Below are 25,676 nucleotides of genomic sequence, written 5' to 3' on the forward strand. Positions count from 1 at the left end.
CGCTTTCCGCCATTGCTGGTATCTACTGCAATGCTAGTGCTGCTGCTAAGAGAGGACGACTGCTGTTGTCGCTGTCTAGAACTATTATGAGCGGCTTCGACTGAAACAGGCTCTTATATAGGCCAAATAGCATGTTTTAAATTGCAAGGTATATGATTCTGTCGACCGTGCTTGGGAAGCGATCATATAACGACCAATCAGAGGTCGAATTTATCGTTTTGACAAGACTTGACTATTCCCAATAGTACAATAGTTTGAATAGTAAAATTACAACTATCTTCATTTGGGAAGAATCTTAGAAGATTTTCCAATCTATTGCTGCAATAACGAAGGAAATCCATCGGATACTGACCGATTTATTAGCATTTGAAATTGGACATATTTTTCACTTTTTTCGGTTTTAGATTTTCATTTCACATCTCTATGTAGCCGAACTTCCTGAGAGAAGTATTCTACTTCAAAAATTGTATGGACCGTGGACATTACCAAACTCTCCCTCCCCCCTAAAGCTGTCCACGTGGTATGTGGATGGCCCCTAATCAATTTCAGACTATCGCTTCAAATACTCGCACAGCCTGCTACTAACAGAATTGCCCACTAGGGATTGCAATATTCCCGGGAACCGGGAATAAAAAACAAAATTTTTTAATAAAAAAAAACAAAGTCTACTTACAAATGGTAACAAAAAATCGTTTATAATTTCATTACACTGGTCAACACAGGTGTAACCCGAAAGCTCAAACTAGAAAAAAAAAATGGAAGATTATGGGTTTTTAGCCATTCCTGTGAATTTTGGTGCCTTCAGCCACTAACATTTTTTCAGAAACTTAAATGAGTTTTCTCGTAAACATAACGTTGAAGCGACGAACCCGGCGAGTAATTACTATGCGACACGTTAACGTAAGTTGGCGCGTTTTGGTAATGGCTAGGGGCACTAAAATTCACAGGAATGGTTAAATTGCTATAATCTACCTAGGGCATCTATTGCGAGCTTTAGGGCAGTACTTTGTTTGCTTTTGTCGACCAGTGTTATTTATTCGCATGAAAAACGAATTGTTGTTCAACAAAAAATCTCTAAGTTCACATCAGAAATTCGTGGTCAATTCTTTTTGCAAAAATCTATTTGGTTGAACGATAGTAAAGTCTCTTCGCTCATTTATTTATTTAATTTAATATATTTTCTATGCCATTGAACGATGCGAAAGTAGGATTCCGTGTAAGATTTAATGGAACGTTATTTCGCCTTTTAGGGGGGTTTCTGTGAAGTTTGTCTCGGAACTAGGAGGGAACGATAGAATACTACATAATCATTTCAATACAACACAAACGAAAACAGTTCTAAAGCATGTGTATGACTACGTAATTACAATGCTAAAATAATTTTTACGTTGTAATCGCGGCCACAACCCAAGTTACATTGACTTTAAGTTTAATTTAAATATTTTTATTGGTCTACTGGTTTCAAATATTTCAACTATTCGCTCAATACAACTAGCAAAGGATAACATTGGACGAAGCTAATATTTGTATAACTTTTCGTTTACTGAATAAGACAGCAAATATTTTTGACAAAAATAATTGATAGCAAATAATTACACGGGAAACAAATATTGACCGTCATTTCAAGCAAATATTTGCTTCATATAATGCTTACTTTAGTGCTGCTTTACAGTTTGACAACATCAGTTTCGTTTTGATGGGGTTTTAGTTTTGTTGCACTATTGTATGAAATTATGGTAAATCTTGCGAAATTTTTCGAGGAACTCGGGATTCCTGGGATCCCGGAAATCAATATATCTGTTCCCGGGATCCGGGAATCTCGGGAAAAGGTAAAATGTCATTATTTGAAAATTTTGACCAGAGATTTAGGGCGTCATAACAAATCGAACGGTATACCCAGGTGTATTTTCATTGGTGTATTTTTTTGATTATAACTGTCTGTGAGAGCACCGTGTGCCGGAATTTGTGGAAAATATTCTGGTGGCCACCGGCAAGAAAATGTAAATAAATACCAGCAGAGAAATAGTCGCAGCGTTAAAAAAAGGAAAGATAGAACGGCTTTAAAGGTTTCACGGGAAATTGAATAAATTAGGTGTTGTGATGCTGGTTTAGCAGTTTGATAATAAAAAAAATTACAGGTTAGTCGAATATTTAGTGAGGCATTTCAAAAAGCGGCAGTATGCAGGAGGAAGCCATCTCTACCTCCATGCTTGGATTCCGTCCCGTTTCACGTTAAGTAAACATTGCAAGAACGTGGCCAGAACGGTAATAATTATCTGGGGATATCAGACCTTTGCTTAGTGAGATGTACATATAGCTAGATTCTAAGTTTCATGTTAATGCTCACAATCAAGGGTTGGCAACTTGTTCCCGTAAATAGAGTGTTACTGGCGCCAATATTTCGGTCAAGTTCCGTCACTGTTTGTTGTGCCAATCACCGACACCCAGGAAGGCTACTCCACCTAAGATCCTAATTCACGACCCGTTGATTAACGGATCAGCGCGAACGGCTTATCCCAGAGATTTTTCACCTCAGAAAATCTCCCGGTGTCGGCTAGAATTGAATCTAAACCAGTTGGATTGGTTGCGAGTGGATCACGCCACTCTACAACCATCGGCACCTATGTCGGCGGTGGGACTCGAACCCGGGTCACCAAGCGTGGTGGGCGGAGATGTTACCAACTAAGCTAGGCCCCCCGCCTCATAAACAGTATACTAAACATTCACACACATATGAGCATACATTAAAACATATATTTGCAAATATTATGAAATAAATATGTTTCGAATACATCACGCGAAAAATCCAGATGACTACTTCTGGTTGCCGGAATACATCCTAAAATGGCCAAATTTTGCCTAATCCGGATATTTCAATGGCGAAGATGCCGACTTTCAGTTTCTGGAAAACAAATTAAGATGACCAGATATCATCTATTATGAGTATTGCGGAAGCGTTACACCCAGAGACCAGAAGTCAACTTAGGACGCCATTTTAAATTTCTAGATACATATGAATATATAGACCGTTCCGATTATTATAAATACACTTACGATCAACCATCATTTCAAACAACGTGCAGTATTCAACCAAACGTTGGCTGCGTTCTGTTGTTTACATCCAAAAGAAACAGATGCTGTCATTTTTTCTAACATTTAGTGCGAAATTTTGAAAATGCGTGGCCTTTCTCCCGAGCAAAGAAAGCGAATTGTGCACAAATGGGGCACCGTGAGTGGTCTTTCTATAAGAAAAGTAGCCAGAGAAGAAGGAATAAGTGTCGGAGCAGTTCAAACCGCATTGCGGAAGTATTGTGAAGAGTGCACATTTACTGATGCCCCAAGACGTGGTAGAAAACCCGGGCCTGTTGATCCCACAATGGACAAAAAGGTTAAGGAATACTACAAGCGGCATCCTTCAGTATCAGTCCGAGATGTGGCGAGAAAGCTTGGAACCTCGGCGAGTAACGTTATGCGTGCCAAGGGAAGAATGGGTCTGCAGACCCGTCGGAAGCAGAAGCAGCCAAAACGAAATCCAAAACAAGCTGAATCTGTGAAACCGAGAGCTCGGAAGCTTTATGACAAACTTCTGACCAAAAAATGGGGTGTGTTATCATGGATGACGAAACTTACATAAAACTGGACTATAAGACTCCGCCAGGACCGCAATTTTATACATCACCGAATGGAAAGGATGTCCATGGACCAGTGAAAGCCATTTACACCGAAAAATCCGGCAAGAAGGTAATGGTTTGGCAGGCCATTTGTGAATGTGGGAAATATCTCGTCCATTCATTACGAATGACACAATGAATGGTAAAATTTACGTGAAAGAGTGTTTGCAGAAAAGGTTGTTACCCATGGTTAAGCAGCATAACAATCCTCCAATCTTTTGGCCCGATCTCGCTTCCTGCCATTACTCTAAGGATGCACTAGGGTGGTATAAAACAAATAATGTCACATGTGTCCCAAAGGAGATGAATCCTCCAAACTGCCCTGAAATTCGCCCTATTGAAATTTTTTGGGCTTTGACGAAGGCAAAGCTGAGGAAATATGTCAAACCAGCGGACAATTTTGACAAATTTAAAAAAGATTGGCCTAAAGTGGTAAAAATGGTTGGAGAACACACTGTGCAAAAGCTTATGAGTAGTGTTAAGAGAATAGTTAGAGAACTCGCGTATCCTACGAAAAATAATCCCAACTTGAATTGAAACTGGAAAGAAAACACTTATTATCTATATTTCAGAATGAAATGACCCGAAAAATCCTGTATTTTTTGTTTTATTCAAGAAAGAAGATGTATTTATAATTTTCGGAACAGTCTATAGGGACAAACATTACCCAATGTTTTTTAGGAACATTATCCGGGGCCCGCAAGCCGGGAGTAAACTCCATATTTCACTTTGAAACCCGATTTTGCAGCTTCCGGTTTAAGGAAAACTTCCTTAAATTGTCAAATACAATTCAATGAAGGTATATCCACTCTTCGGGTACTAGAATATTGATGTTATAAATTGAGTAATAATTTAGGTATAGTATGTGATATTTAACGTAATACTTGTGCTAAAGAAAAATTGAAATGATAGAAATGACTTTTAATTTCAACTTCAATCCCGAGCAAGGCCGCAAACATTGAAATAGTACAATATCAAATTTAAATGATGCTGAGGCCACATATTTTGATCGTAGCTATAATTTTATACAGTCTGCGGGTTACGTTTCTTTCTATAACTTTCAAACCACATGTTTAATCATTATGAAATTCATTGTTTAAGGGTTTAAAAGCCCATTAATTTGAATTCAACTATTTTCATAGCTTCTGAAGTATGAGAGCGATTTTCACATTTTGACGCAGTGCCAAAACTAAAAGTTTGAATACAATGAAATTCAATAGCAGGTTTCAAATAGACCCTTCATTTGACACCAAGTTAGAAAGAATCGGTCAGACCATCTCTGAGAAAAGTGAGTGCGAAAAAAAAGGTGCACATACACACGTACACACGTGTGTGGGTACACACAAACATATACACCTATACATGCATACATGCAGAAAATGCTCGATCCGTCGAACTGAGTCGAGTAGTATATGACATTCGGCCATTTGGATCACATTCTAACTTTCAATTAGCCAGTGATCGTTAGGAAAAAGTCATTATGTTTACTTTCATTATGTGATTTCACATGTTTATGAACAACGGACAAAGTTACAATCCGATTACAATGAAATTCAATAGCAACCTATGGGGCAACTAGACCTTTCATTTGACACTAATTCTGTGAAAATCGGTTCAGCCATCACTGAGAAAAATGAGTGAGTTTAAACAACCTCAGGATAACTTTTCTTTACATAACTTTCAAACCATATGTTTAATCATAACGAAATTCAAAAGTTAAGGGTTCTGGAGACAGCCCAATCATTTGAAGCCAATTTCATTGAAATCGGTTGTGCGGTTTCTGAAATATTGATGTTTCGTGATTTTTACATTTTGATACATAACCTCTAAACTAAAAATCCGATTACAATGAAATTCAATAGCAACTTATGGCGCAACTAGACCTTTAATTTGCAATTAATTTTATGAAAATCGGTCCAGCCATCTTTGAGAAAAGTGAGTGAGAAAAAAAAGTTGCACATACACACACACACACATACACACATTTATACATACATACATACATACATACATACATACAGAAAATGCTCAGTTCGTCGAAAGGAGTCGAGTGGTATATGACATTCGGCCATTGGGACCACTTTTAAACCTTTGGTTTTTCCAGTGATTGCTATACCTTTCTAGGAGAAAGGCAATAGGAGAAAGGCAAAACGCGTGTAAAGTAAATGTGGTATGTTTTCTCCGACTCCGTGTAAGCTTAAACACTTCCAATCAAGGTTGCATATTCAATTTTGGGGTGTCAATTCCATTCAATTGGTCGCGTGCCAATAATTCGCTTCACAAGCACAATTTTTAAACATGATGTACGACAAACTTGCAGTCCTCAAGTAATGCTACAAGTTTGTCAAAGAAAGCAATGCTCTAACTAATACGCCTAAAGTGTGAGAGCCAATATTCAGTGGGATATCCAGCCAATATTCGCGCTGAATATCATAATATTCACCGCGAATATTGACTGAATATGGGCTCTCACGCTTCCGGCATAGGATTTAGAGCATTGCACCACTTGACAAATTTGTAGTACCACTTAAGTACTACAAGCTTGTCATACATTGTTTCTCTAAATTGTACTTGTAGAGTGAGTTCCTAAACGTTTACGTTGAATGTACACACACAAATGACGCCCCAATGCAACCACTGAACTACTTGATCTGGGGTAAATCTTACATTATATCGAAAAATAAAAATAAATCGCCATTGTAAATGTAAAATTGACTAACTGGTCGTTTCCTTAATGTGTTTTGGATTACATTGTTATGATATACAAAGAATTTCGTTAATAAGTCAAAATTTCGAAATTTGCATTAAACATAAGAATTTTCAATCATCTTGTTCTACAAAAACATAGATTTTCATAGATTTTTGAAGGGCACAAGTAGGGGTAGTTTGATGTTTTCGATGGTCAAAATTATCAAAATTCTACCAATTTTCTATGTGATATACGGCAGATTGTGTAGGTTGAAATGCAACATTCTTCCAGTTTTAGTAAACTAATATAATAAACTCCTTATTTTATGTGAACATAGCATAACAGATTTAGTAGGATTTTTTTTATTTTCCAACATATTCAGAAAAACTGTTTTTCATCATCTCTGAAAGAGGTAACTTTAGAGGCGTTTTGTCAACATGAACCTTTTAATGTACTAAAATTACGTTCAATAATTAGGAAAATATAGAGAAAACTACAAAATCTTGTGCACAAAATTTCCTGAATATGAAATTCGACTTTATTAATTTTTGCCGCTCCTCTAGATGGGGATCGTCCTATTTGCAATGTAAAAAATAAGTACAATGGATTGTAATGAACAATTTTTATGATTGTTTTCATTCCAAGAGCAAACTATTGTGCCCAATTTTATTACGCTGGTGCAGCTGCTGTTGCTGCCGCGAAAAAGCAAACATTAGCGAAATTGCAGTATTTTAGATTACGGTTGCCCCCACTAAGCAGACGTGAAGCGATATATTTATCGGTGCAGGAAAATTTCCGCAAACCATCGTAAAAACTATCGCCATTTTCGGTGCGCTCGCGAGTCGCAGGATGATAACGGAAAACGGGGAAAAAACAGTCGCAGTACGTGCTGTGTCGGATTCCGGGAGATTAAATTCGACGAAAACAGAAACAAGGTTAAAACGTGAACAGCAAGAATGCGAACTGATTATCTTGCTGCGAAAGTTCGTTTAAACGAATAACTTATAACTTAAGTTGCCTGATCACATCACTGCCAATCAACGGAATAAGCCAAGGCAATCGTTTTTTAATGCTTGTTTCACTCATTACCCATCACAAGGATTTGAATAAATTTGTCGCAAAATTGCAACAGAATGTCTAATAAACTAGCGAAGAATACTCATTAAATCTCGTCAAGGAATCACACAGAATACCTATCTGTTTATGGGTTTCGCGGTTGATTGTTTAGACTTTTTTTCCAGGGCTGTCCGCGATATATAAGCCGACTAAGGTCGACCGTTTGGCGTTTGCATCTATTGCAGTTCAATTGCAGATCGTGCATCTGTGCAGTACCCTGTGCGCGTGTATGCGTTAGAGGCGTTTGGGAGCGAGAGTTGCACCGGTGGTGCTGGAAAACTCGTTTGGCCGCTTCGTTGGCAGTTCTCGATGTTGCATCGGAACGTGATAGAAGTGATACAGTTTTCTAAAGCCGTGGCAAGCTTGCACAGTTTACGCTAGAATGGAAATACGAGAATACCTCTTGGTGTTCATCGTGGCTACCATCACCGGTAGAAGATTTCAGTTGCCGCGAAATCGGTTTGTTTTATCGACCTCATGTTTTTACAGATAGTTCCGGTTCAGGCAGCCGTGTTGTTCCGTATAAAGCTGTCATCGAGTACAAGGGGAGTGCTTTCTGCGGTGGATCCGTCATAGAAACGGTTTGGATTCTAACGGCGGCTAAATGTGTGATGTGAACATGAAATGTTATCAACAAATCGATGAAGTTTTGTAACTCTTTTCAACTCCTTCTTAAAGGAATAAGACGATATCCTATCTGACGGTTCGGCTGGGCTGCAACAGCCTTAACGAAGGCGGAGTCTTGTACAGTGTGAAAGCTTCTTACGTTCATCCGAAGCATAATGGGACAACATCGAAACGGGCTTTGGCCTTGCTGAAGCTAAGCACTGCATTGAAGTTTTCCCCAACTGTCAGCCCTATTCCGTTGGTCAAACCAGGCTATGGGATGGAAGAGGGAACGCCCTGCTCGATTCCCAGTTCGATTGCCAATATAACGGAAATCAAAGCCAAACTGTGGACGCGAGAAAAATGCCAGACTGCTTACCCGAGTGCAGTCAATTTCACAGACGACGCACTGTGCGCAAAGATCACGACCGCCAATAACAACACCATCCAGTGTAATGACGTAAGTATAAGTACCATATTGAATATTACGTACAGCAATTGATGCTTTCCACGCTTACCATTGGCAGAGCCAGCGTCAGCCCCGACTACGCTTCATGCTAGGCAGTCCGCTAGTATGCGAAGGCAAGCAAGTCGCAATCGTGTCTCGTTTAGGTGCTGAATCGATGCAAGCCACTGCTGCAGTACCTATGGCTGGTGTGTCGTCGGGGGTAGGCCGCCTGTGTGATGGTGACCCCGGCGATACTGGACCGGTCGGGCAGCGCTTCGCTATCTACGGTATGCCGGATTATTTTACAGATGTGGCGTTCGGTAATAAATGGATCAGTTCGTTTACCGTACGGAGAAAACGGAAACTGAGCAGCAGCCAAAACCGACGCCGTTCATCCGTGAAAGGCGGCCGGAATCATCGGAACGGCGGCGCACCGGGTGTGAGCAGTTCCGTTCTGGTGGGTGCAGTGTTGGTGCTAAGTGGCCACATGGTTCGTGCTGTGTGATTCTAGTCAAGTTGGAACGATTGTGAGATGATGAATTTTCATTGTTAAATGGTGCAAGAGTGACATGATCACAGTATTCGGATAACACAGTAGTCAAGATAAAAGTTAGGATATTTTAACCATTTTAAATTTATGTCGTTTCATTCCGTTGTAGCATGAATTTTTACTCTCAAAGACTAACCTAAAGTCTTTTGAGATTTTTATTATTCATAAAAATGCGTTAAATTTCAGAGGGTGCTGCCAAAGGCTGAGTGAATTGGCATGATATCCTTCAATATCCCAATTATATTATTTTATTCTGAGTAAGGCATATTCGATCAATAAATTGACAAGATAAATATGAAAAACTGCACATTTATTAGTTTCAGACAGCACCGCTGTTTATCGTGCCTTGAACCCTGACCTCAAAACCATTATAAAAATAGTTGCACTTAGAATAAAGAAAGACACGGCAATAATCATCCAATTGAATTGCGAGAGTCTCATCGAATAATTAACTGGGGTTAGGTTCGTCGGATTGGCCAAATTTCCTCCATCTAGGATGCTATTGATCCACGTTTCAAACGCGTTAACACCAAGGAAAACCTCCGACACATTCTGATGCAAACATTGCACTGGTCCAGCGAGCAATCCAGTCAGCAGGAAATGGTTTCCATCCTGGCAAAGTAGTGGACTTCCTTTGTTGAACTGCAGAAAAAGTTAATTAATATTCTTTTAACTAAATCAGTTAAAAATATTTTTACCTCGCAGAGCCGGTCCTCGAAGTTATCTGCACAAATTTTACTCTTCAGTTTCCCGTTGCAAGCCTGGGACGGTCGTAACCGGATATATTTCACTTGAGCATCCAAAACTTGGTCTTGATCTCGAGTATCCGCCAATAAACACTGCAAAAGAGTCTCAGAGTAGAACGAATCTTTCGCTATATCAATTGATAGGGAATAGTTCTCAAAAACGGCTGGTCTCCTTAGCTTCAGCAGTGCCACATTAAATTCTAACAACTCCTTTGATGACTCATATTCCGAATGAATTATGATCCTTTCCACTTTCGTGTGATATCCGGTATGTGAGTCACTGTTCCGGGGTGGAATTCGCACAGAAAATTCATTCGGTTGCTTGTTCCTGAAACACACAACAATTATAATGCTGATAAACGTTTGATAGAACGAGACCACGCTTTACCGCACACAGCTGGCGACCGTTACAATCCAACTAGCCCCGACAAAGCATCCAGCACAGAACTTACCCTCGTTGTTTTCCAAACTGACTACGAATGGTACCCAACTTTCGTTGGTTTTATACGGCAATCCTTCTATTAAAATCAAATCAAAAATTATTTCAACTTAAAGTAGCCAAAACTTTAAACTACCTCTAAACAAACTAACGAAAAACAAACTTCGAACTATCCTGTCGATCATCGTATCAGATCTGATGCGAATCAATGGAGTCGATCCACACTACCTGAACGAACTTGACACAGAGAGCCGTTCCGTGTGTGCGATCGGTTTCGAGCGGCGCTCGTTCGAGTGTAATGCTGCACCCGGTTGAGCCTTGACTCGGACATTATCGTATTTGCATATTGAACGCGTGAATCCTCAGCTGATCGCGTCGGTACATATGTCTTTCTAGACATCCATAGCGGTGCGAGCGCGAAAACAAAACCGGTCAGCATTATGTGTGACATTCGGGTCTCCGAACCTAGCGCGTTGTCTTATCAACTTTGCAGTTGATTAATAAGGAATATGATTACCATTTTCATGATTCTATGATCGATTGCTGGTGTTACTGTAGTTTGTCTTTTTTCTTATGCAGTAGATAACAGTAGAGGTAAAAGCAATGGGTAGACAGGATGCATGATGCAGTGCTTGTGACACGCTGTTTTCGAAGGCACAAAACATGATCACATGTTTTCAATAAAGTATTGTCTTTCTTACCGTTAATACTCCAAAAGTAAGGTTTTTTATAAAGAATTTAAAAATTTAGATTACTCAAGATAGGGTAACGGGGGTATTTTGGCCAGTTTTCCCAAAAAATCCCAAAAATATCAAAATTTCTACGAAGTACTAAAAACTTATTTTGGTCCTTCAAATTTTTACTTTGGCCCACCTTTATATCTAGAGACGTGTATGGAAATAGTTCGGACTAATTATATTTAAGATCATCATCGGTATTTTTAGAGCGAAAATAGTGGGTTTGAGGAGAACATCCTCTGCTGTGAATTTTTGTAAATTTTAGGCATTTAAAAATGAAATGATTTGGCTTATAGCGGTTTGACAGGCATTCTCATCCAATTTCATATCATTAAATGTGATAAATTAAGAAGTAATTACCTGTAAAATGTCACAAGCTGCTTCTTTGTTCACGTGTAACGGCCGAACGGTAAACAAAGAGTTGTCAAAACTTGGCATGGCCAAAATATGTTCGCTTCAGAGAGAGGGAAACACATTTCGGAAATGCGTTTAACCACTTTTTCAACTTTTTTCAACATGTTAGAGTACACAAACTGTTTCTATGACATTTTATTGATGTTACTACAAAAACGAATTGTTTCAAAAGCATACATATTTGTTACAATAGCTTCCGGACGTTGACTTGTATATTACCACTTCCTTTGACTTTGGGTTGACTCAGCCATGACTTTGAATATGTATGAACTAATTCCAAAATAACACTACCTAGAGCCAGTTTTTCGCCGAAAATTATAATGTAGTATGATTCTTAGGTGTGTTATTCAATATTGCATGCCTAGTTTTCTAATATTCATTGAAATTATCAGATAAAATGTGTAAAATGTTACCGGGTGGGCCAAAATATGCATGTGGGCCAAAATACCCCCGTTACCCTATAAACGATTGTTTAGTTTGATTGAAAATGCTGAAATATTCAGGTGGTAATAAAATTTCAGTCAAATATGCGAATGACGTAGCTTTCCGTGTGTTATTATAACTTATTGTACCGTACTGCATCAAATTCTGATATAACTTCAAATCAAATTATGATGTAACTTCTTGCACTGAAAAATCAACAAAAAATATACTTTCTCATCGATCTTAAAGGTTTAACATGTTGGTTATTTTATTGTTGTTGCCATTGAGCGCTATTTATATATATTTAAACACGTTTTGTACATGAGAACAAGGATAATTTAGAAATCGGCTTTGATTCAAACTCCGAACACTTCAACGTAATCGATAGGCAAACCGTCTGAATATTGACTGTCACTTTTTCCAACGCCTGCTGATTCCCCGTAAATGGCCCTACAGTAAAGAGCTACACATCACTGGGTGAAGGCAAGGACATTCCAAAGAACGAATGGTATAAAATAATCATTCTTTCTATCACACTAGCCATAATAATTCGATTTTTATGTATTGTTCGAATTTTGAAGCTGTTCGAAGTTTAAACCAAAACGGTAATTCTCTTAGCAAAGCTATGCGCACACCTCTTACTATTTTAGCTGTTTTAAACGAAAAAGCCCTCTTAATTTTTTTCGGTGCCTTTCATGCGAACTGTTATTTCCGAGTCGGAAGTGTCGCGATCACTCAAGAATCGTAATGAATCTGTTCATTAGGCCGCATTTTGGAACACCCTGTGGTGCCGAATACCTTGGTTGTCTTGGTCAGTATGTCTGTGAGCGACCCCGTATGAGTGACCCCTCTGTCCCAGACGTGAAACGACAGACTTGGAGGGATATCACTCATGTAGGGATGCTGACATCAGCCACGTCCGTAACGTTGGATAGACAGGGGGATGCGCTCTCTAACTTACTGTTCAACATCGCCCTTGAAGGTGCAGTACGAAAAGCAAACGTGCAAAGAAACGGTACGATCATCACGAAATCTCTTGCTTCTTGGTTTTGCGGACGACATCGGTATCGACCGTAGGGCCGTGGAGGAGGCCTTCGTACCTTTTGAGAGGGAAGCAGCGAGATTGGGACTTGTCATTATCTCTGCCAAAACGAAGTAGATGGTAGCTGGCAGGAAGCGTGGGAGTTCCCGTGGTGTTAGTGGTGAGGTGGAGATAGATGGGTAACGATTTGAAGTGGTTGACGAATTCGTTTATCTTGGTACGCTTGTGACATGTGACAACGATATGAGCCGTGAAGTGAAACGACGAGTTGCAGCTTCGAACAGAGCCTTCTACAGACTACGTAAAATGCACAAACCTAGCGCTGTATAGGACGCTGATGCTCCCGGTGGCTCTTTACGGACATGAATCATGGACGCTGAAGGAAGCTGATCGACGAGTGCTCGGAGTTTTTGAGCGTAAAGTTCTGCGATCGATACTTAACGGTAAACTAGAAGTAGGAGTGTTGCGCAGACGCATAGTAAAGGTAATACATATAGTATAGGTAATACAGCGGGGCAGGCTTCAGTGGGCTGGACATGTAGCCAGAATGCCTGACGAGAGAGCCGCCAAAACTGTCTTCAGCAGAGAACTGACGACTCCGTGGTAGGCCTCGCACGCGGTGGAAGTAGATGCACGATCTGCTGGTGTACGAGAAGACTGGAGAACGGCTGCCCAAGACAGAAGAAGCTGGACATCTCTAATTCGTTCGGTCCTAGTCCGGTGAACGGTCCGTTAGCCAACAAAGTAAGTAAGTAAGTAAGAGATGCTCCAATTCCAGGGTAGGATCTGCAAGGAAAGGGATTTTTAGTCGAGTAAACTGGATGGAATTTCAATTGTGGTGGAGCCAACACCTACGATGTTACCAACAGTTACACTATAGTGTCTTTTTTCCTCTAGTACCCGATCCCGCCTTCAGGAGGGTTTCAGTAAAATCACTATAAATCTTGATTACTTACTTTACTTTTACTTTTTTGGCGACAGGTCGTAAACGACCCACTGCCGAATCCAGAATACGTCTCCTCATCACTCGGTCTTGGGCTAGTCTTTTCCAATTGCCCCCAACACCTGCCGATTGGGCGTCCTCCTCCACATCACACATCCAACGAGTACGGCCTCTACAACAGAGTCGCCGACCTCTGTCGGGCTCTCTGCTGAATATTATCTTCGCCGGTCGCTCCTCCGGCATTCGCGCCACGTGGCCAGCCCACTGTAGTCTGCTGCATTTTCTCAGCTTGATGATATCTGCGTGCTGGTATGCTTGGTAAACCTGGTGGTTCATGCGCCTGCGCCACACACCATTCTACAATTTTCCGCCAAGTATGAAACGTAGGATCCTACGCTCGAAGACTCCAAGTGCTCGCTGGTCGGCCTCCTTCATCGACCAACACTCGTGGCCGTAGAGTACCACCGGGAGGATCAGCGTCCTCGACTACTTCATAAATGTCCCTATCTATCACAATCTCAGTACCAAGACTCGACAAAGTTCCACGCTCTCTACTAGCCACCATGTACTTTGTTTTGGCAGAGTTTATGGTAAGTCAAACTCTTGCTGCTTCCCTTGTAAAAGGCTCGAGGAGTGTTATACCTGGTTAGTCGAGTCGATGGCCGTTTTTATAGACTGGGTAAATGAGTCCGTCCAACCAGTCCACTGATAGTTTGTTTCCGGCACAAACTTTGACATTGAGCCGATGGATAGCACGCAACAGCTGCTTACTCCCGGTTTCGAAAAGTTCGGCTGGGAGGCCGTCTTTTCCAGCAGCATTGTGTTTTTTTAGCTCTTCAAAAGCTTCCCTCACCTCGTCTAAGCTTGGTGATCCACAGCATGTCCATCCTCCTCTAGTTCTCTCCTGTTTCTGTCGACATAATTAATATATACTCAAAAAATGGATATGAAGATTTATGGTGATTTTACTGAAGCCCGTCTAAAAGCGGGCTTAGGCACTGGCGGGTTAACTTTGTCTCACGTCTTCAACGTCTCACGTCTGAACTAATTACCGCTGTAAGTTGTAAAGTAGGCAATGTATGTGATTATTTCGAGGATGCGAAAATTAACACGGGCTGATGATGTGATTTAGATTTAGAAAAAAATCCCTCGTCCAGACGGGACTCGAACCTGCAATCTCCGATGTCTCCGGCATAGAGTTTTGGCCAAATATTCTTTTTTAATGTTTTAATGTTTTCAAATGTATGTTCTGACATTTTTTAGACGCAAAAAATTTAGCTCTAATCATCTTATGTATCCTTTAAAAACGCGCAATAATTGCCCTGATTTCACACAAAAAACCTGAATTAATCCACCTAGTGATGCAGAAACCTTTGTTATACTAACTATTACTTTATACATATTAGGCCAGTCAATTACAAATCGTATACCAACGTAAGTCCAATTTCAATAATGAATGAAATGAATTTAAAAGATAGTTTTCAGAGACTTGACCAAAGACGATCATTGAATTGAAGCTTGACGTGGTTTTCGCAAAAAATATGAAGGTTACAACTGGAGTACATGAGTCTTATTTTTTCGATCACAATTTTTTAATGCTGGCTAGAAGCAATGAATTTTTTTTTTAAATAATCGAACGTGGGAAAACAGTAATAGATAACATCTGATTTCACACTAGAACAGTGAATATGTATGTTAGTTTAATGCGGTTCTACTTATTCGCTTAGTTTTCAGAAACCGCAGGACCTAGATTTATGAATCAGCATCAAGTTTTTTTTTACGAATTGAAGCAAACTTCTACAAACCTGCTCTCGAAATATAGTTCAGAATTATACAGGAAAAAAATTAGCTATTGATGAAAGTTGTCAATTAAATCCTATCTCAAATGCATTACCTGAAAATGAAGGTTCTCCACGATTTTTGAGACTTTTGGATTTTCAGAGTGTAGGCGAGAACAACATTCTTTTCGAAGGCCTAGGCTGTATGAAAAAATCCGGAATAAAGACTTTTTCAATCTTGCTGCGATAACGAGAAGTGGAATAACATGGATATTCTGTTTGCACTTAGTCTTAAATTAGAAAGCAATATTTATATCTTACATGAGCATATTGTATCATTCATAGAGATAAGTGACCTTTCACCTGCGCACACTAGTAAACGTGTATAGCCATGTAGAGTTGCTTCAACACTTTTTTCTTATTTTGCCAATTACGTTCACCAGCTACTTAGGATTCCGGGTCACAAATTTGAAACATAAAATAAGTGTTCAACTGAAAATTTTCCAGCTGTTAAAAACGTAGCATTGAAAACAAAACAGCGATTTATTTGTGTTTTTCTCAACGGGTGGCACTAACACATACGTACGTAAATAGGTCTATACATCTTTGGTAAAGCTTTTCAAAATATCTGCATCGTTAATTGTTTAACATTTGCACACTGTGGTATCAGATTTTACTACAATGCATGGCTCCCGAAAGCTGTAAATGTTTCTTACTCTTCGCAAATCTAGGTTCAACGTACAATTTAGTATATATTTTTTAAGAAGTGAGGACGGAAGCTTCTGAAGCGAGAAAAGGAGCTAAATAAGCATTGAAGTTTCTTCTAAAATCTGGTTAAAATTTTCAAAAAAAGCTAAAGGGTAATTTATTTACACAAGTTAAAACGCACTACGAAGAGTGTAAAGATTATGAAAAGTTGTCGATGATTGTTCATTTCCTTTGAGAAATAAATACAATACGAAAAAAAGGGGGAAATTAAAAATTATCCAGAAAGTAAAATATCCCATGTCTAAAATATAATTTAGTCAAAACTCTACAGTTCAAGCAGCCAATAAAAGATCGCACTCAGTATGATTTTCCAAAAAGCTCTGGGGCTTTCATTTGAGCATGCGAACATCAAAATCGGAATGAGCATTCTGTAAAAAGAGTGTTTTTTTGTTATTTTTCTTTTTTGGGTCCATTCTGATATACTACACATATAAACAACATATTTACACATACATACGTACAGGCACATATATACAAACATACAGAAATTGTACAGTTCGTCGATCTGAGTCGATTGGTATACAACACATGGCCCTCCGTGCCATCCATTTTGCTTTAAAAGTCAAATGTCTAAAATAAAAAATACTCTTTGATCAATAATTCAAAATCTAAGCCAATAATCGAAAATCCACCCGGTAGCATTCTGGGGGAGCACAGTAGTGTATAAGATCATTTAAATCGGATATTGCGTTCTTGAAGGAAGGTGCGTTAGTATTTTGCGGCACATACATACAGACAACATACATACACACACACACACATACACATACACACGAACAGACATTGCTCAGTTCGTTGAACTGAGTCGAATGGTATATACCATTCGGCCCTCCGGATCTTGGATCTATTTTGCGTTTTTCGACCGATTTAATAACCTTTGTTTAGTATAACAAATTCTGGAGCGCTTAAAAGACCGTGGTTTATTTTCGCAAGCCCTTACATATAAACGATGGGCCATATTTAGAAACACGGTTTGCTGTCAAAATAGACATTAGCTAAGTTTATTTGCACACAGAATTAACTGACTTAATTAAACTATGAAACACTATTAAGTATAAGGTTAGATCCGTTAAGAACTAAAAATTGGAAAACTACTTGGTGTTGCCGAATTGGAACCAAAAGTTGCCAAAATCGGAACGTGTCAAAAACTGAACTTACATGTATTTTGTATTTTTCACTATTTTTTGACACCTATGATAAAAAATAACCATAAATATCTGTATTGTTAGCGTAATTGCTCAGTGAGAAAATGCCTCAATTTTAAAAATCGCATTATTTATAATACATTCGCAATAGGATATTATTGGAAAATTACCTACAAAGTTGACACTATAGACATCCTAATAATGAACATTAGAAATTTATTTCGAGTGCTAATGGTCAGAGAAGTCTCTCAGATGGTTCAGCTACATAGGGATGTAAAATGAAAATCTAAAAAGGAAAACAAGGGAAAAATATGTTCAATTTCAATCGGTTTTTTTTTTTCAATGGATTTTCTGCGTTCTTTCAGCAATCGATTGTAAAATCATCTATTGGTAATTGGTCGCCTAATACTTGCTTTCCCTAACACGGTCGACAGAATATTATACCTTGTTAACCGGGAATGCACTCTTCGAGCTATATAAGAGCCTGCTTCTGCTCAAACCAATCATTTTATTAGTGGATGGTCACTAGAATGATCCTAACTAAATAGCAGCGGGTACCAGTAGTGGTGGTAGCGGTAGAAGCGTCAGTGGTAGCGACACAAACAACCTTTTGTAGTTCTAAGTCAATCTTGTGGTTGTGGCTTTTCATACAAACCTTCTGTTAATTTTTAACGTAGTAAGGCACAAAAATATTCGATTCAGTATAAATACTGCCGTCAGAAATTCGGACGCTAAAGGTGAAATGTGCATTCAAAAGAAGTCAAATTTATTCAAAATTCACCAGCCTTGTTCTCATGTAAAATTTGAAACTTTCTCTTCCGAAGTCAGAAAGTTTGTCACTTACAGGATATTCGATAAGTTCTAATACAGCCTTTAATCGTTGTATAGGTTGAGCACCATGTGCATTCTGTGTATTGGTATTGGTACCAACTTTAGCCTCATATAAAGGCCGCGTTGACTTGCTGACATCTGTTGTTTGTTTACCGCGCACGATGAAAGAGTACCACGACGTCGTAATGAAGTTGTTTGCGGCACACAGGTCAGGAGCTCGTGTTTTCTGATGAGAACTCTTTGTCTTGCAGCAGCCGCAAAATGTCCAATATGATCAACTTTGCGCGGACGTTAGCCAGCATTCCCCCGTCCCACATAAACATCCCGCGGCTCCAGAGCGCCGCGTCGGTGATGGTTTGGGGCCGTATACAGGCGTGGGAAGCTTCCACTCACTGGTGTTCAAAATCATTGTCGCATACTAAAAGGCGGATGTTCTGGAGAAGGTTTTAGCCACGGCAATCAGTATTGCACAATTTTCAAAGCTATTCTTTACAAGTTTAGTAATGTAGAGATAATCAATTATAACAACACAATCTGAGGCAATATTTTACTTGTCGAAAAAAAAAACATTGGTGTTTGGTACCCGTTAAGTGATAGTAGCACAGTAAGCATTTAAAAATGAAAATATAACATCTGTTATCACTACAGTATATGGTGTTATCTAACCAGCACATCCCAATGCTCTGTATGTACGCAACGACCGCCAAATCGAAACTGGTGATTGATTTTCACACATCCATTCACGAGTAATAGGGCAACTATTATAATCAACCATTTTTGATTTGGCTGAAATTTTGCATCTTATTTTTTAGGGAAATTACAAAGCATTAACTAAACATTTATGGTTGTCTGTTCATGAAGAAATGAGAAAAAATGTGGCTGGGGAACTAAACTGAAAAAAGGGATTTTCAACTCAGTTTTCGCTAATTTATCATCTATGCGTTCTATATAAATACCTGAGAGGCTTAAGTAAGGACATGTTAAAATACAGTATTTCTCATTTTAAAGCTCCCTGAATTTGAGAACTAGTATTGAAATCTTCATTTCAATATGCAAATACCCCGGAAATATCACTCATGTTGTAAACTTTTCTTAATTTCTAATTGATACAGTTTAGGAATACTAATAATCACTTACCACTCATCAATGGCTCACATGAGGCTGATGGAGTTGAAGTTAGCATCAATTTAAATTGCTTTTGCTGTCCGTGTTAGTCTGCAGTAAACATAAGAAAAACCAAGACATTACCAGTTTACAAACCATTGTGGCCCACTGTACGATGTTGGCAAAGGGTAGGGCCGCACGATTACCCATTGCTAATTACGCCTAGCAACCCTTGCAGACGTTCCCGATTAGGGTGCTTCGTGACAGAAAATCTAATCGATGCTGGTGGTTTCGTAGGCGGCACAATGTCTATTACACATACACAATGGCGACTATTCGATTAGACTTCGGCTGTCGCGGAAGCGAACCACCAAGTAGGAAGGCAATTTCCATTATTGACTACTGTGGTGGTATCATAGTGGCAACCCGCTGTTATTAGGAACCCTGGCTCGTAGGTGGCTTGATTCCAACAAAATTGTGTCTTCATCTGTGAAACTCCATCCAACGGTTTTTTTTTTTTTTTTTAGGGGGGATTTGTTAGTAGCTTAAGTATTTATGATAAATATTAGTAAATAATGAGTATGTGTGTCCAATCACAAATGGTGACTTCTCAACACTGTAAGAAATTTGTAATTTTAATTGTTAGGATTTGTTTGCTTTCGCAATTAGGACTTATCATTCGTAGGGATTTAAACCTACTTGTCAGAAAAGGGGAAGTAAACTTACAACTAACTTAATTGCTAACTTATTGGCTATAAAGAGAGCTTATCGTTGCAATTGAGGATTGCAACGATTTTTGTCGAAAATTGTTAATAATTTTATTTGACATAGCTTCTAATGGTTCAACACCAGTAAGTCTATGTAATTCGAGTGTACCAAACCAAGGAGGACGCTTCAAAATCATTTTCAGAATTTTGTTCTGAATCCTTTGGAGCGTTTTCTTCCTTGTTGAACAGCAACTTGACCAGATCGGTACAGCATAAAGCATTGCTGGTCTAAAAATTTGTTTGTAAATCAAAAGTTTGTTCTTTAAACAAAGTTTAGAATTCCTGTTAATGAGAGGATATAAACATCTCGTATATTTGATGCACTTGGCTTGTATACTCTCAATGTGCTCTTTGAAAATAAGTTTTTTATCATAAATTAGTCCCAAGTACTTAACCTTGTCGGACCAACTTAAAATAACCCCATTCATCTTGACAACGTGATTATTGTTTGGCTTGAGGAAAGAAGCCCTAGGTTTATGCGGAAAAATTATCATTTGAGTTTTAGAAGCATTGGGAGAGATTTTCCACTTTTGCAAGTAGGAAGAAAAAATATCTAAACTTTTCTGCAATCGACTGCATATGACACGAAGGCTTTTTCCTTTTACGGAAATGCTTGTGTCATCGCAGAACAATGACTTTGTGCATCCTGGAGGCAAATCAGGAAGATCTGAAGTGAATATGTTGTACAGGACTGGACCCAAGACTGAACCTTGAGGCACACTTGCTCTGACAGGAAATCTATCAGATTTTGAATTCTGATAGACAACCTGCAGAGTTCGATCAGTAAGATAATTTTTTAAAATTTTGATTAGGAAAATTGGAAAATTAAAAGTTTGCAATTTCGCAATCAAACCTTTATGCCAAACACTGTCGAATGCTTTTTCTATGTCTAAAAGAGCAGCTCCAGTGGAATAACCTTCAGATTTGTTAGCTCGTATCATATTTGTAACTCTGAGCAATTGATGAGTTGTGGAATGCCTATGGCGAAATCCAAACTGTTCATTTGCAAAAATTGAATTTTCGTTGATGTGTGACATCATTCTGTTAAGAATAATTCTCTCAAACAGTTTACTTATTGAAGAAAGCAAACTGATTGGTCGATAACTTGAAACTTCAGCTGGGTTCTTATCCGGTTTTAAAATGGGAGTAATTTTTGCATTTTTCCATAATTTGGGAAAATATGCAATTTTGAAGCAGCAATTGAAAATTTTCACTAAAAATTCCATTGTGCTCTCAGGGAGATGTTTGATAAGTATATTAAAGATTCCATCGTCACCAGGTGCTTTCATATTTTTGAAATTTTTAATAATTGATTTAATCTCATTCAAGTTAGTTTCAATTATTTCTGCAGGTAAAAAAATCTGGGAAGAAATTAAATCAAATTGACGTGTGACTTCATTTTCAATTGGACTCACAAAATTCAAATTTGAGTTATGAACACTCTCAAACTGCTGAGCAAGTCTTTGAGCCTTTTGTTCATTGGATACAAGAAAACGTTCACCATCTTTTAAAACTGGAATAGGCTTTGAAGGTTTCTTAAGAATCTTCGACAGCTTCCAAAATGGTTTTGAATATGGTTTCAATTTTTCAACTTTAGTCTCAAAATTTTGATTTCTCAGAAGAGTAAATCTATGCTTAATCTCTTTCTGTAAATCTTTATAAATAGTTTTAAAAACAGGGTCACGAGAACGTTGATATTGACGTCTGCGGACATTTTTCAAACGAATTAGAAGTTGAAGATTTTCGTCAATTATTGATGAATCAAATTTCACTTGAGCCTTTGGAACAGAATAATTCCTGGCATCAACAATTGCACATTTTAATGCTTCCAAAGCGGAATCAATATTCACTTCGTTTTGCAAATCAAGCTCATTATTGAAATTTCTCTCAATATGAGTTTTGTATCTTTCCCAAATGTTATAATTAAAAACAGAGCTCATAGGGTTTAAAACTGATTCATGTGATAAAGAAAAAGTTATTGGAAGATGGTCAGAATCAAAGTCAGCATGTGTGATCAAATCACTACATACATGACTTTGATCTGTTAGCACCAAATCAATTGTTGAAGGGTTTCTTAAAGAAGAAAAGCATGTGGGACTATTCGGAGACAAAATAGAATAGTATCCTGAAGAACAATCATTGAATAAAATTTTGCCATTGGAATTACTTTGAGAATTATTCCATGAACGATGTTTAGCGTTAAAATCGCCGATTATGAAAAATTTCGAACGATTTCTGGTGAGTTTTTGTAAATCACCTTTAAAATAATTTTTGAGCTCGCGTGTGCATTGAAATGGTAAATATGCTGCGGCAATAAATAAAATCCCAAGTTCAGTTTGAACTTCAATTCCCAAAGTTTCAATAACTTTCGTCTCAAGATGGGGAAGAGCACGATGTTTGATTCGGCGATGAATAATAATTGCAACTCCACCGCCGGAACCCTGAATCCTATCATATCTATGAACCACGTAATTGGGATCATATTTTAATTTTATGTTAGGTTTCAAAAATGTTTCAGTAATAATTGCAATATGCACATTATTTACTGTTAAAAAATTAAAAAGCTCATTCTCATTGGCCTTCAATGAGCGAGCATTCCAATTTAATATTTTAATTGTTTTATTTAAAATCATTGCTAAATTTTAAATTAGAAACAATTTTAATAGTAAAATTTGTACCTATTTGAATGGCTTCAAACATTGATTTTGCCTGCAACATGGCGTTCATAAGATCGAACATTGCCTGTTGCAAAAAAGAAAGTTTACCTGCCGTAATAGGCCCCAGGCAGTTGACATTAGAAAAAATATTTTCGGTAGCAATATTAGCTGGAGTGATAGGTGTACAATTATTTTCTAGCGTGTTTTGCTTACCCATATTAACGGTTATTTTCGAACTACCAACACTAGGCGGTATAATGTTCGAACTACCTGTAACCTGTGCATAAGTTAAACGGGTATGCAAAGGAGTAGGTAAACTATGCGTCACTGGTACGCTTGGAGAATTTTGTTTTGAAGTTGGTTTTATTTGAGAAATTGAATTTTGTTTACCTTGCCTTGCCTTAACAATTGCTAAACGGACTGGGCATTGATAAAAATTTGACATATGGTTGCCGTTACAATTCGCACAGCGAAAATTTTTACTCTCTTTCACAGGACATGTGTCCTTTTTGTGAGAAGAGTCTCCACAATTAAGACATTTTTGGTCCATGTTACAGAATTTAGAACCATGGCCATAACGTTGGCAAGTACGGCATTGGGTGATATGCTTTTCACCTCCGCCATACTTCCTATAAATTTCCCACTTTACACGCACATTATACAAAGCATGTGCTTTTTCAAAAAATTTTAAGTTGTTAACCTCATTGCGGTTAAAATGAATTAAATAGTTAACAAGGGAAATTCCAGTTCTCTGACTGTTTTCGCCTCGTGATTTTTGTTTCATTAGAATTACTTGGGTAGGGGCTATGCCAAGTAATTCTGTTAAAGTAAGTTTGATCTCATCAACGGTTTGATCGTTGGTGAGACCTTTCAAAACAACCTTGAACGGCTTGGCGTTCTTGGTGTCATATGTAAAAAATTTGTACATCTTGTCAGTTAAATACTGAACAAGACGATCACGACCCTTTACTGAGTCGGCTAATAAGCGGCATTCACCTCTACGGCCAATTTGATAGGTAACTTTAACGTCAGAAACAAACGTTGAAAGTTCCTTTTTGAATATATTAAATTCAGAAGAAATAGTTACCACAATAGGTGGAACTTTCTCCTTTTTTAAAGATTTTATATTTTGTATAGTTTCATTATTGGTAACTTCCATTTCACCAGCTTCTTGCTCAGGCAAAATATCAAAAGGATTGTCACTACAGACACTCGATGTGTCAGAAAGAGATGCCTCTCTTTTCCTCCCCGCAGCGATGCGAGGTTTCTTTTTCCGTCCAGCCATTTCAGGTGATACGAAAAAAGTTAAAACAAATGTTAAATTCAAAAGTAGGTAGTCTTGAGAAAGACTGATGGGAAATAACTTTCAGGTAATCTTTAAAAGACACACTGACAAAACACAAACTTTGAAGCTATAGGCAGTCAAAGACCAGTCCACAAGCAACCGAAAAAACGTCTGATCTGTAGGACAGTTCAAGACGCACTGATCCATCCAACGGTTGATTTTTATGAAACAACTGGCAATAATTTGGGGCTATAGTTATCTAATTACAAGTCGACATCGAAAGCCACGGGATTGTAAAAGTTGTCATACAGTAATGATACCATGTGATGAAATTTTTTTAAAAATGTAATCATCTTGTGGACCCCTGTTGAGAGCATTTTTCACTCATGAATCATCGAAGCTGGGAATCTCTTTTGATGCACGGGATCACTTTAGACAGTTGACTTACTGAACTGACATTTACATAAAATACATAAAGCCGATTCTCAGTAAAGCTTCCGGCATTTGGTTTGATTCAATTTCGACAGTAAAGTTAAATATGGTGAAAATCACAGACAGAAGCTAGAATTAAGAATTTTGATATTTTCTCTCAACAAGCTGGTTTTATTAATTTACGAAGTCTCCGGTTGATTGTTTCTTCTGAAGCCATTCATATTTGTTCCTGATTATAGTCGATGCAGTGCTTTGAGCAATACCGAATATATTAATGATTTCGAAAACATGCCTTCCTGTTTCACATGCGTCAATAATCTTTGGGTATTGATTAATAGTTTAATCTAGCAACTTTGAACTTTAAAAAATTTGCGTTTTATATATGCTTACCCTACGAGAAGTTGACTGTAGTAGCAAATAATGACAGCTCTCAGTTAATATGTCGTGAAGGTTCTTTATAAGCATTGCTTCAATAAAAGTTGACTCAGAAAAGAATATCTTGTATTTCCATGAAACACATTTTTCAAGTGTATTCGAACTTTTTGGACAATGGACACTCCGTAGATGTTTATTAGTTATGATCGCCTGAACAAGTCGTTATAACAAATTGAAATTGTTTGATGGGCGCGAGAGAATATTATTCAATTCTGAGATACATAGTACCCATTTCGTATGATAATTAAAAATGTTTAACAGTTGTTCATTAGGAACAAGAACAGTATTCGAAATGGTGATACTTGGTAGTATAATTTACTAAGCATGGTTCTGATACATAACGACTTTTTCTAATACACGGTCAAGAAATTGTCGGTTCATTTACCAAAAGAGCGCTCTTTAATACTTCGCCTCTTTTGTTTCCGGAGCAGATATAAGACCGAAATACAGATAGATTAAACAGAACCGGAAACTGAAACCCGGATTTAACTTTTTATTCGAACACTAATTTAAACTCTACAGATCTATACATTCATAGTAGCAGATGTGCACGGACAACCATTGTCACCTGAAAACTTTTATCGCAATCAATAAACAACTTATCTTTTACGGTAAATTTTTCACATTTTCTTGAAAGTATATACTACACT

General features: G+C 38.1%; 3 protein-coding genes across 6 annotated transcripts in view; 2 read left to right on the forward strand and 1 right to left on the reverse strand.

Annotated features, from left to right (window-relative positions):
* LOC129731536 (cyclic nucleotide-gated cation channel subunit A) overlaps positions 1-25,676 on the forward strand; it is a 295,263-nt gene that overhangs the window by 155,476 nt on the left and 114,111 nt on the right. The gene's annotated exons all lie outside the window — the stretch shown is intronic.
* LOC129731537 (trypsin 3A1-like) lies at positions 7,693-9,376 on the forward strand. 2 transcript variants are annotated; one of them, XM_055691622.1, is made up of 4 exons: positions 7,693-7,907; positions 7,966-8,089; positions 8,155-8,542; positions 8,610-9,376. In XM_055691622.1, the coding sequence occupies exons 1-4, from the start codon at positions 7,859-7,861 to the stop codon at positions 9,033-9,035; spliced, it is 987 nt and encodes a 328-aa protein (XP_055547597.1). In that variant the 5' UTR covers positions 7,693-7,858; the 3' UTR covers positions 9,036-9,376. The 2 variants fall into 2 exon arrangements, with proteins under 2 accessions (XP_055547597.1, XP_055547598.1); XM_055691623.1 differs by lacking the exon at positions 7,693-7,907 and having other exon boundaries at positions 7,962-8,082.
* LOC129731538 (chymotrypsin-like protease CTRL-1) lies at positions 9,381-10,736 on the reverse strand. Its single transcript, XM_055691624.1, has 4 exons — positions 10,402-10,736; positions 10,215-10,344; positions 9,779-10,154; positions 9,381-9,722 (listed from the first exon to the last, which is right to left on the reverse strand). The coding sequence occupies exons 1-4, from the start codon at positions 10,448-10,450 to the stop codon at positions 9,417-9,419; spliced, it is 861 nt and encodes a 286-aa protein (XP_055547599.1). The 5' UTR covers positions 10,451-10,736; the 3' UTR covers positions 9,381-9,416.

The sequence above is a fragment of the Wyeomyia smithii genome, chromosome 3 (assembly GCF_029784165.1).
Source record: "Wyeomyia smithii strain HCP4-BCI-WySm-NY-G18 chromosome 3, ASM2978416v1, whole genome shotgun sequence".
In the NCBI taxonomy this organism is placed as follows: domain Eukaryota; kingdom Metazoa; phylum Arthropoda; class Insecta; order Diptera; family Culicidae; genus Wyeomyia; species Wyeomyia smithii.

Bases quoted from the DNA above. Each gene is read 5' to 3' on its own strand.
- LOC129731537 (XM_055691622.1), top strand. From the start codon at position 7,859: ATGGAAATACGAGAATACCTCTTGGTGTTCATCGTGGCTACCATCACC. The intron at 8,090-8,154 runs GTGAACATGAAA...TCCTTCTTAAAG, and splicing joins ACGGCGGCTAAATGTGTGAT to GAATAAGACGATATCCTATC. The intron at 8,543-8,609 runs GTAAGTATAAGT...TACCATTGGCAG, and splicing joins ACACCATCCAGTGTAATGAC to AGCCAGCGTCAGCCCCGACT.
- LOC129731538 (XM_055691624.1), bottom strand. From the start codon at position 10,450: ATGATCGACAGGATAGTTCGAAGTTTGTTTTTCGTTAGTTTGTTTAGA. The intron at 10,345-10,401 runs GTAGTTTAAAGT...TGATTTTAATAG, and splicing joins TTTCGTTAGTTTGTTTAGAG to AAGGATTGCCGTATAAAACC. The intron at 9,723-9,778 runs GTAAAAATATTT...CTTTTTCTGCAG, and splicing joins TCGAGGACCGGCTCTGCGAG to TTCAACAAAGGAAGTCCACT.